The 12,354-nt window shown below is 44.0% G+C and overlaps 1 protein-coding gene across 10 annotated transcripts in view; it reads left to right on the forward strand.

Moving 5' to 3' along the window:
- Positions 1-8,917, forward strand: part of TBC1D1 (TBC1 domain family member 1) — a 191,676-nt gene extending 182,759 nt beyond the window's left edge. For all 10 annotated transcript variants that reach the window (XM_019480505.2, XM_019480526.2, XM_019480519.2 and 7 more), the window contains 2 exons: positions 252-422; positions 6,759-8,917. In XM_019480505.2, coding sequence (XP_019336050.2) covers positions 252-422; positions 6,759-6,959 — 372 coding nt within the window. In that variant the 3' untranslated portion in view covers positions 6,960-8,917. The remainder of the gene's footprint in view (positions 1-251; positions 423-6,758) is intronic.
- The last annotated feature ends 3,437 nt before the right edge of the window (positions 8,918-12,354 follow it).

Raw genomic sequence — 12,354 nt, forward strand, 5'->3', positions numbered from 1 at the left:
ATGTTGGCATAGTTGACTTTTTCAAGCTCATACAGAAGGTCAGTAGCAGTTTGAAATCGAAACTCCAGTATGACTTCCACCTGTTTTTTATTCACTGGATCTCAGTGACTTAAAACTATGGGGCATTTTTGCAGAATTCCAATATCTGAAATCTTTTTGTACATAATGATGCGTCAGGGGAAAAAAAAGCAATATTTTTGTGTTAGGCTCTTGATCCGTATAGCAGCTACTACTATTTTTATATTTAACAGGTGTTTGAAATGGATATTGCCAAGCAGTTGCAAGCTTATGAAGTGGAATACCATGTTCTTCAGGATGAGCTGATAGATTCATCTCTGAATGACAATCAGAGAATGGATAAGTTGGAAAAGGCAAACAGTAACCTGCGTAAACAGAACTTTGATCTCCTGGAGGAGCTACAGGTACAGTTTTTATTTCCTAACTGATAAGCAATTGACATGATGGTTTGTTCAGACTTTCAGAAGAGGCCATCATGTAGGAGGTGCATGGGCCACATTCAGATCTTGGATAAGACCTAATTGAGATAAGTAGATACATCTTCAGTCTTATTATACCAGATGAACCTACCTGTATTTAATCTTCTAATGTTTGTCTGGGGAGGAGATTATAAAAGGTTGATTGGTCACATCAGGTTCTCACCTCATTTAAGAACAATTAGTACCTGGAGAAGGCTAAAAATACATCTGGTCTGTAATCATTTTGATCACTGATTCATGACTTTGCCTTCATGGTTTAATACAGGCAGTGTTTCAGAGGTAGTAAATGTGCTCTACAAAAAAGCTGTTCTTCTGAGTATCATCTTTCTTTTTGAGTTGCAAAAACAGTACAGTTTCTGTGAACACAGTTAACATAAACTGAAGTTGGAGGATGGCAATACAATGTAGGTAGTGGGCCTTTTATTTAGATTGTCTTCTCTGCCAATAATGAAGGCACATATTTGAGAATCTGATGTCACATTGGCAGATGATGGGATACAAGCTTTTCATTTGTAAGTTGTTATTCAAATCTTGCTCAGAGTGGCTAGCTGTAACTACTGAGCATGGACTATACAGAGAAAGGGCTGTTCTTGGTAGATACAATTGTCACATGTCCACGTGCACATCCCAGTACTGGTGCATATGCAGCCCCATGTGCTCAAGATGGGATACTTTTTGACAACAGTACCCATAAAACACACAAGCATCATGAGAGTTTGCACCATGTGCTCCAGTGGTAGGAAACCCCATCAATGTTCAGAGCTTCCAGCTGTGGCCAGGAGCACTCTGCGCTCCCACAGCTGAGAGCTCTGTCAACTGATCAGGTCTTATAGCTAGGGGAGCTCACTGTGCTGCCTTAGCTGGGACCCTCAATCAGCTGGCTTGTATTCCCAGCCTCCAGAGCACATGGTACTACCTGACCATACATGCATGATAAAAACCATCAACAACGTTATTACCCATATTTTGTGTAATAACTTTGCCACTTATTCCTGGTTTTATCATGCTATTAATTGAATGAAGATGTGGCCAGATCACTACTTATGACATGATTAACAAATTAATCATGTCTTAGGTGTATCGTGTTAGGGGCCACATAGTCAAAAAAAAATTCTAAATTCCAACCTAAATTTCTTCTGCTGCAGTTTGAGGCTATTGCTCCTAATCCTGTCCCCTACAGCTACATATAAGTCCATCTCCATCCTCTTTATAATTGCCCTTCAGGTATTTGAAGACTGATATCAAATTTTCCCCTTCTGTGCCCCCACAGTTTTTTCTTCCCCAGACTAAATTATCTTTCAGCCTTTCAGTTAGTTCTTTCAGCCTTTCCTCGTAAGTCATGCTTCCCAGGCTTTTAATCATTTTTGTCTCTGGACCCTTTCTAATCTGTCCACATATTTCTCAAGTGCATGGATCAAAACTGGACACAGTACTCCAGAAGAGGCCTCACCCATGCTGTATAGAGCAGAAAAATCACTTTCCTTGCTTTGCAGGAGACACTCCTGCTAATACAACCCAGTATGCTGTTGGCCTTTTTTTCAGCAAGAGCACACTGTTGGCTGGTATTAGTTTATGGTCCACTGTGACCACCAGTTTCTTTGCAGTATTGCAGTTTAGCTAATCATTCCCAAGTCTAAATTTGTGCATGAAATTATTATGCCCCTAGTTTAGGTCTTTGTACTTGTCCTTGTTGAATTTCATCTGACTGGTTTGGGACCAGGCAGAAGTCTAAACTTGACAAGACCACTGGAAATCCCAGTGGGGAGCAGGAGGCTATATATCTGAAGTCCTACCTTGTTGAAGTCCTACTTACCCAGGGGTAAGTACCTAAATCAGGGGTGTCAAACTCATTTGGCATTGCAGGCTGGATGAGTGGTGCAAGACTGCTCCATGGGCCAGATGCATGGATTGCCCCCTCCCCACACAGAAATGCCAGATCCAGCATGCACAGTGGGAGCCACGCTGCACATTTTAGGACGTTTAAATATTTACAGAAAATGAAGATCATATGGTAGTTACATTTTACATCGGCAAAAAAGGACGGGATTTCCACGTGTCAGAAAGCAATCAGACTGTGAAATTCATGCATCAAACACCAGACCTCTGCTCTGGAGGTACTGGCCTTCAAGTACAGCCTGGTGAACCCCTTGTGCAGACAGGTGTATTGAATCATGAGCAGGAGGTCAAAGGTTCCATTCGTCAGGATGTTTGCTGCAACAGGGGTTGCTCCATGGAGACCCACCAACAAAGATGTCAAATTTCTGGAGTCTTCCATCCCAAGCTGTTGCTTCCCTGATTCCATGAACAGTAGGAGGGAATAATGTATGCCTATCCTCTGCAAGATCAGACAAGACTCAGGCCAATGATGTGAGATCATTTGATCTGCCATGACTAAGATGGTTCTGATTCTTTTACCTGCTACATCCAAGAAACTTACCTTGCTTTTGGTGCGACTGAGCTTGCTCGCCTATAGGAAAAGCCAAATGAGAGAACCTCCTTGGCACAAACTGGTTAAATTTCTTCATGTCATGTGAGACGCCTGAAGTTCTGCAGTATTGCTGCAGTGCAAAGGAAGGCCAAGATGCACAAGATGTAGTTGTGGCACATCATTTGTAGACAGTCAAAGCATGTTTTCCTAGCAAACAAAATTACAATTTTTGAAGCATCTGACTAAGGTGGTCCCACTTGTGAAGGATCCTATTCCATCTTCTCAACCCTCGGTGGCCCTTCATTTCCACACCCCCAATCCCTGTAGTGGAATGTGCATATACAGAATCACTCAAAGGAGAATGAGTTTTTTACCTGACAGAACTCTTAAAAATATGTATGTGCATGGTCCATAACCTGCCCAACATCCTCTCTGTCAGTCTTGTACTCCTGGCATTTTAGGATTGACATAAAAGAGGTATGCAGTTGGTACCCTCTGTCCTTTAAACCTTCAGCACAAAGCATGAGAAATCTCAGGGTAATGCATGCCACGCTGCTGACCAAGGAGGCTCGCTCCAAGCTTGAACCTATGGCAGAATATCCCTGTTGCATGTGCAAGTGGGCAGCACATGTTGAAACATGGCTACCGCTAGGCAAGTTACTTCTCATTTTCCTTATGAGTCATGGTGCTCCTGCATCTGTATACCTTTGAAGTTTTAATTAGGTAGTGAATAAAGTCCCAGATTAATAAAGATACTATCCTTAATTAAAATGCTACAGCCAATTAATTTAGAGATATAATAGTCTGTTATTTGTAGATTTATTAACTTTCTAATCTTCTCTGCTGTGTTATTCTTGGTTTAACCACATAAGAGCCTAAATAACCAAGGTTAGACAGGGGGTAAAATTGGGTTATTATAGACAATATAGTTTATTAGTATTTAGCATATGGAACCAGCAGTACTTAAACTGAAAGCTACATCCAGTTTCATCCACTGGATGTCTAATGCCAACAGTCCTAGCCTACATGACCAGGATCAGGGAGGCATCCTTCTTTGCCTGTGTAGACACGTGGTTCTCTTATACGTTCAGTGGAGAAGTAGTTTGCAGCTAGTCCCCTCTATGTGCATTCTGCTTTGCCTTGTAGAACCCCAGAACTTTCCCATTCATTTCAGTGGACAGCACCTGCACTCCTTCAGAGACTGATCCTCAGTCACATAGAAAGCCCATGACACTCCACTCATACCAGTGATGAACTTTAACCTTTGCTTGGATGCATCCATCTGCTCAGGATTTGATTTTTCTCCTGGCATATCCATCCTAGCAAGACTACTTCTGACCTGAGGAGATAGATTCATAGAAGTTAGGGCCGGAAGGGATCTCAATAGATCATCGAGTCCGACCCCCTGCATAGGCAGGAAAGAGTGCTGGGTCTAGATGACCCCAGCTAGATGCTTATCTAACCTCCTCTTGAAGACCCCCAGGGTAGGGGAGAGCACCACCTCCCTTGGGAGCCCGTTCCAGACCTTGGCCACTCAAACTGTGAAGAAGTTCTTCCTAATGTCCAATCTAAATCTGCTCTCTGCTAGCTTGTGGCCATTATTCCTTGTAATCCCCAGGGGCACCTTGGTGAATAAATACTCACCAATTCACTTCTGTGCCCCCGTGATGAACTTATAGGCAGCCACGAGGTCGCCTCTCAACCTTCTCTTGCGGAGGCTGAAAAGGTCAAGTTTCTCTAGTCTCTCCTCGTAGGGCTTGGTCTGCAAGCCCTTAACCATACGAGTGGCCCTTCTCTGAACCCTCTCCAGGTTATCCGCATCCCTCTTGAACTGTGGCACCCAGAATTGCACGCAGTACTCCAACTGCGGTCTGACCAGCGCCCGATAGAGGGGAAGTATCACCTCCTTGGACCTATTTGTCATGCATCTGCTGATGCACGATAAAGTGCCATTGGCTTTTCTGATGGCTTCGTCACACTGCCGACTCATGTTCATCTTGGAGTCTACTAGGACTCCAAGATCCCTTTCCACTTCCGTGCCACCCAGCAGGTCATTCCCTAGGCTGTAGGTATGCTGGACGTTCTTCCTCCCTAGGTGCAGCACTTTGCATTTCTCCTTGTTGAACTGCATTCTGTTGTTTTCTGCCCACTTGTCTAACCTGTCCAGATCTGCTTGCAGCTGTTCCCTGCCCTCCGGCGTGTCCACTTCTCCCCATAGCTTTGTGTCATCTGCAAACTTGGACAGAGTACATTTCACTCCCTCGTCCACGTCGCTGATGGAGACATTAAAGAGTATTGGTCCAAGGACCGAGCCCTGCGGGACCCCACTGCCCACACCCTTCCAGGTCGAAGCCGAACCATCTACCACGACTCTCTGGGTGCGACCCTCCAGCCAATTCGCCACCCACTGGACTGTGTAGTCATCCAAGTCACAGCCTCTTAACTTGTTCACCAGTATGGGGTGGGATACCGTATCGAAGGCCTTCCTGAAGTCTAAGTATACGACATCCACCCCTCCTCCTGTGTCCAGGTGTTTCGGAACCTGGTCATAAAAAGAGACTAGATTGGTCAGGCACGATCTGCCTGCCACGAACCCGTGCTGGTTTCCCCTCAGCATAATTTGTCCTGCCGGGCTCTCGCATATGTGAGCCTTGATAATTTTTTTAAAGACTTTGCCAAGGATGGAGGTGAGACTGACTGGCCTATAGTTGCCCGGGTCCTCCTTCCTCCCCTTCTTGAAAATGGGGACCACACTGGCCCTTTTCCAGTCCTCCGGGACTTGGCTGGTGCGCCACGAGCGTTCAAATATTCCCACCAGTGGCTCTGCAATGATGTCGGCCAGTGCCTTCAGCACCCTTGGATGGAGCTCATCCGGGCCTGCCGACTTAAAGGCATCCAGTTCTTCCAAGTGACTCTGCATATAGATATCTATGCAGACAACAGCACTGTTCCACCAGGCAGGTTAAGGAAGCTGTTTCTCTTTCCTGTGCAAAGCATGGGAGACCTGGCTTCTAGTGTAGGCCTCCCTTAGTCTCTGGAGGTTTAAAGCTATCTGAATGGCTTTTTAAACTGGTGCAGCATGTAAAAAAGCCTCCTCTTTGCCTCCAGTGCAGCTGGGGCAGTTTTCCGAATGACTGTAATGAAAAATTCATAAATACTATTGGAGGCAAGAGTTTACCTCCCTTGCTGCAGTAGCAGCCACTTGCCTGAACCACAGAATCCATTTTTTCTTGTCTGCCCAGTTGCTGAGTCACAACAGCAAGACTTTGCTAGGCCTCATGACTGGAACTCTGTCCTGTGATGTGAGAGGTTAAAGCTCAGATCCTGTCAGGAGCCCAAGAACTTGGGTTTCCCTTGTCCTGGGCTGATGCCTTCACAACACTACCACCACTGTCTCAGTGCAAGGTCAGACAGTTTCTGGTCATGGTGTTTGGCCATATAATATTTTGGAGGCTTGCCTAGGACTTCTGTGTGGCATAAGTGCTGTTAGAAACCTTTGGGGTGGTATTGAACCACTTCTGAGTATGTGCATTAGGGACAAACTTAGTTGCCTAGGACAAAATATAGTTGCTTAAGGCACTGAGGCAAGACTCAGATCCTTACATGAGTCACAGAATGTCTTCCGGTGATTACTATTCGCATAAAAAATATAAGTGTCAGTGAAACCAAATTCTGTTCTCCATATTTGCTGGTTTTTGCTTTATTAGAAAATGTGTGTTAAAGTTGACCTGGGACCTTTTAAAGGTAATTTGAAGCCTGGAGGGAGAGAGATGACTTTTACTATTTATTTTTATTGTTTTTAAGGGAATTATTGTTTTCTTTTTATTTTGAAGGTGGCAAATGGAAAAATCCAAAACTTAGAAGCTATGGTGGAGAATTTGCTGAACAACGAGGGGAAGTTGAAGCAATCTATTCTTGCTTTAGAGGTGGAGCGTGAAGCTTTGCTGCAGACAGTGAAAGAGCTGCGCAGACAGATAGGCAGTCCAAGTGGAAAGCCTTTACTTACTAGGCAAGATCACATGGATGCCAACTGACAGCTGCAGTTGTAACGGAGCAGACAAGTTCAACAAAGACAAAGGGAAAAACTGTTTTGTAATGTCACCATTGGGATTTTATATTCTCTTCTCTGCCTTTTCCAGGCCTTACCATAGCCAAGCGAAAGATGGGAGTGGTGACTGAATAAATATGAGAAACATGTTTCTCAGGGAGGAGGCTCTTGCTTGTTAATTTATAGACACTTGTGGAATATTATGGATCATACAATGCAATATAAGAGCGGGCAGGAGAAACTTCTCTTTCATGAAATAACTGTGCACTCACAGGCAATACACTGTAAAGATCTGCAGTCATGGACTCTTCCATAAGTGCTTATAAACCTAAGTGCTTCATGTTGGTCCCGTGTATTCCATTTTACATTTAAACAACTCCATGTTAAATAGCATGCACTGTAAAAGGCTGAAGAATTACAGCAGTCAAAAACTTCTGAACGGACTCTTCTGCCTTATTGGGATTGCAACATTAGTAGTGTTCACAGATAGATTTGTGACCGGACTTGATATACTTCTGACAGTGTAATCCCCTGCAGCTTGGCTGGTTTCCAAAAGCCACCTTGTTTAGGCCTCTGATAACTGCTTTCTGGTACTTGAAGTGTTAACTTAGCGGTTGCTAGAGAAATTAACTTCATTGTACTTAGCTACAACTAATTGTAGGGTTTCTGGAATCTGTTTTCATAAACACATTGTTTTAATACATTTTTGTTTAACACCCATTGTTTCGCTACTGTTGATAGACATTATCTGAAAAATGTATTGTTGAAGGCAACTGCATTGTACTTAACAGACAATGCCTGTTAAGTAGATTTTGCTTATACTGACAATGTCTTGGTGGAGTCTCTCTCTTACAGCATTGTATAGGATTTATCTTCAGACCTTATAAGTGGGGGTTTTTTTTATTTACTCCTGATCTGCTGTGTGATGCAAGACATCCTTTTGCTGGGAAACTAACACCCACTTATTTTTTTCATTTCATCGGGCACTCTATACCCACCCGTCCTTTTGTGTGTTAGGGCTTTTTTTCCTGAAATGGTGGAGGCACTCCAGAGCTTGATTTTATGCCAGGCATACTTAAATTGCTGCATAAAGGATGTTGTGCTGAAGTTTGAACTCGAACCTCACTCAGTCTCCTTACACTGTGTCTTTTAAGTAAGATTACATGTTCAAAAGCTCTCACTTTTTTCGTTATTATAATGAAAGTAGTTTAGAGGCCAATTAAAGCACTACTTTTTCAACTAAAAGTGCAACAGTATCCAAGAATATTCATTGTTTTGGTTACTCAAGAATGAGAGCAAATAGTACCATAAATGTATTTCATCTCTAAACACAGTGTGGCAGACATCAAAATGCTGGTATAGTGGAGATTTATATTTGAGATATGACTTTCCTAAACTGTCAGTCTCTTTGAAGAAGAGCATATTTTTCTTTAATCCATATTGTGGAAGAAGATTTTTAAAAAATCTTCATGTAAATCTCTGGTGCATCCTGAATGCTATAACATGTGTAGATCAAATACTTCCTTGTAAAACAAAGGAAAAAATTGCTCTTTTATTTCTAAGTCTTTGATTGTCTTCTGTAATATCTCAGACATGTCTTGTTATCAGAAATCCACTCCATGCTTGTCTAGTATTGAAATGCCAGACAAGGCAGATATTACAAATCCATTTACTTCTTAAATTCTGTTCTTAATTGAGAAACTGTACTGAAGCTCATACTTCACATTTTTTTTAAATCTCTACACCATTGGACCTCTTACTGTTTGACTGCTCAACAATGTTGTGTTTGGCCAGCTTGGTGCCATTATTCATACACTGGCTTTTTAAACAGAAAAGCAATAAAAAAATTATTGATGCCTGAATTTGTTTGCACATTTATATCTAGGAACAAAAATATAGCTGTCTGCATAATAGTTCTGAAACTAATAAATTAAGTTTGTCCAATTTCATAGTGTGATTTTTAAATAGTTATTAATGAATAGGCATCAGACTTTCCTAATTGTGTTAAGAACCTAGTTGAGATCTTAGGATTTGCAGCTGTATAGTTTGGCTAAGACTCTGTATTTTCTGTGCGACTCCAAGGCTGGTGTTTGCTTTGCTCCCAGCACAAAAGGCGGGAGAGTCTCCGGGCCAAGGCATTTTTCAAGAATTTGTTTTCCTTTGGACAGTAAGATGCTGAGTGCACCTGGGGACTAAGACAACTCCCAGGGAGTGTAAGTATGGTTAGTAGGCAGACATTAACTTTCAGCTTCCAGTATCCACATGTTCATAGCTATTTCATTCTGCTGAGGAAAAGAGTTTTCTATGGGAAGTCCTGTGCATCTGATTTTGCTAATGTTCAAATGGTCTACCTGGCTGAAAAAATTAGCCCAGATTATCCACTGTACAGGACCTATGTTAAGCTTGCCTACATTGAATATTGCATCTATGGGACCATTTTCTCCCCTTTGCCCTATACAGATTTTCTGTTAGGTGTCTGAGGCTCAAAGGGTTAAGAAGGAAGGGTGTAGATATCGCATACCAACTTGCCAACCTTTGCAAAATTAGGCATTTCCATGCAGAGGTAAGACAGAAACTCAAAAGTAGTTTTTTACTTTATTTTACTTTGTGCACACTCTTCACGTCTCATCTTCAGCTGAGAACTCCCAATGGACTCTGACAATGCAGCTCCTGCAGGATCTTTGTTGTTGAAGGAAAAAAGTTCTGAAGAATGCCAGCTGTCCCTCTGCATTAGTTCTTGTCCAGGAAGAAGGAAGATCCGTTACATGATTTTAAGAGTTCCTGGAGCGCTGGGAGCAGCTGACATTTCAGATGCTTAGCAAAGGGAGGATGTTATTGGAGATGATTAGGTTACCAGTGCAAGTTTGCACTGCTAGCAGATCAAGGCACCATCCAGAGTAGCAATAGACCTGATAGAAGAGAGACTTAAGGGCAAACCTACTGTTAGGCAGCAGTACCTTCAAACAAGCCATGTGCTCTGCATAGGCCCTCTCCCTTCAGATGTGCTAATTGTCACTGCTGAATGACAGTGCCAGTTACCTTCCAAGTATGCTAATTAGCATACCCTCCACTATACGAGCATGGTTATACTACCAGTTTAGGAGTCAGTCTATGTGGAGCAGCAAGGTCACTGCTGCCTCACTTGTTCAGCTGACTAGGTAAACATGTATAGGGCGAGAGCTAACTCTGCTGTGTGCAACAAGAAAAAGTTTTACTAGCACATGGGTCTTGACTCGAACAGTAAACAACACTCCTTAGCCAACTGAGTTCTGACACCTGGTATCTCACCCTGCCAAAGCCTCCTTTCTTTTTCAGGTAATGAAACTGGTTGCTATCAGAGTACCACCCTGTTGGATCCTAGTACATATTTTCAAGCTTTAGCTAGTTACCTATTTTTAAGAGATCATTCGAACCTGAGAGTGATGATACAGCACTTTTTATTTGAGGAGGACAAAGCGCTTTGCACAAGTGAGCAAGCATAATCCTCTATAGAGTGAGGGAGTGAGTTGCAAAGGAGTTGCCTCTTTGCTGCTCTTGGGTTATTGAATTAATTGTAGTGATAAAATATACATTTTGTGTCCAGGCGTTTCGTAACCTGGTCATAAAAAGAGACTAGATTAGTCAGGCATGATCTGCCTGCTACGAACCCGTGCTGGTTTCCCCTCAACATAATTTGTCCTGCCGGGCTCTCGCATATGTGAGCCTTGATAATTTTTTCAAAGACTTTGCCAAGGATGGAGGTGAGACTGACTGGCCTATAGTTGCCCGGGTCCTCCTTCCTCCCCTTCTTGAAAATGGGGACCACATTGGCCCTTTTCCAGTCCTCTGGGACTTGGCCCATGCGCCACGAGCGTTCAAATATTCCTGCCAGTGGCTGTGCAATGATGTCGGCCAGTGCCTTCAGTACCCTCGGATGGAGCCCATCTGGGCCTGCCAACTTAAAGGCATCCAGTTCTTCCAAGTGCCTCTGCACCATCTCAGGGTCTATGCATGGAAGTCTGGCGCCTTGCTGCAGCCTCGCTACAACCCCAGTGAGAGACTTGTGCCCCTCACTTAGGAACACTGAGGCAAAGAACTCGTTGAGGAGTTCAGCCTTGTCCCCCCTGTCCGTCACCAATTGCTTCTGCCCATTTAGCAGGGGTCCTATTCCTCCCTGGGCCTTCCTTTTACTCCCTATGTATCTAAAGAACAATTTCTTGTTGTCCTTCACTTGGGATGCCATCCTCAGCTCCATGGTAGCTTTGGCCCATCTAACTGCCTCCCTACAAGCGCGAGCAGAGGACATATATTCGTCTTTGGTGATCTCTCCCTGTTTCCACTTCTTATCTGCCCCCCTTTTGGCCCGTAGGCTGCCCTGGATTTCTCTGCTCAGCCAAGGAAGCCTCCTGGCCCCTTTCCCTCTTTTTCCTCGCATCGGGATCGTCGCCATTTGTGCCTGAAGGATCATTTCCTTAAGGCACAGCCACCCTTCTTGGGCTCCCATCATTTCAAAACTCCTACTCGGCAGTGCGTCCTTGACTAATCGCCTGAGTTCATTGAAATCAGCTTTCCTAAAGTCTAGCACTTTCACCCTACTAGTTACCTTACCCACTCGACATCTTATGAAGAATTCTATTATTTGGTGATCACTGTCCCCCAGATGGCTACTGATCTGTAGGTCCCCTACCATGTCATCCCCCGTTGCCAATACCAGATCCAGTAAGGCATTCCCTCTAGTGGGACCGTGTACCTCCTGTGTCAGGTGGAGGTCTTGTACACAGGTTAGAAACCTGCATGAACGGTGGGACTTTGCCGTCTGTGTCTCCCAGCAGATGTCTGGGTAGTTTAGGTCCCCCATGACTACCGCCTCTTTAGCTTTTATGGTCTCTGAGAGCTGCCTCAGAAGCCCCAAATCTAATTCTTCCCCTTGATGTGGAGGTCTGTAGCAGACCCTACCACCAAATCCCTTTCTCCTTGCCCCCCATGTAGCCTAACCCACAATCCTTCTACTTCCTCATCCTTCGATTCCGTCTTGACGAGGGTCGATGTATATTGCTCATTGACATACAGCGCAACCCCTCCCCCTTTCTTCCCCACTCTGTCCTTTCTGTACAGCCTATAACCCTCAATATGTACCGCCCAGTCGTGGGACAAATCCCACCAGGTTTCTGTTAGCCCTACTAAGTCATAGGTGCTTTCTGCAAGCAGGAGCGCTAGTTCATCCTGCTTGTTCCCCATGCTCCTAGCATTAGTATATAGGCACTTGAGCCCTGCGACAGGTGCCTTTGCTGCCCCCCCGCTCCGAATCCCAAGGGGCCCCTTATTTCTTACCTTCTTGTTGCTTACCTGTGCTGTAGTGCTGGCCGCCCCATGGCTTGCAGGTTCCCAATGTTCTCTTTCTT

Source organism: Alligator mississippiensis, chromosome 2 (assembly GCF_030867095.1).
Source record: "Alligator mississippiensis isolate rAllMis1 chromosome 2, rAllMis1, whole genome shotgun sequence".
Classification (NCBI taxonomy): domain Eukaryota; kingdom Metazoa; phylum Chordata; order Crocodylia; family Alligatoridae; genus Alligator; species Alligator mississippiensis.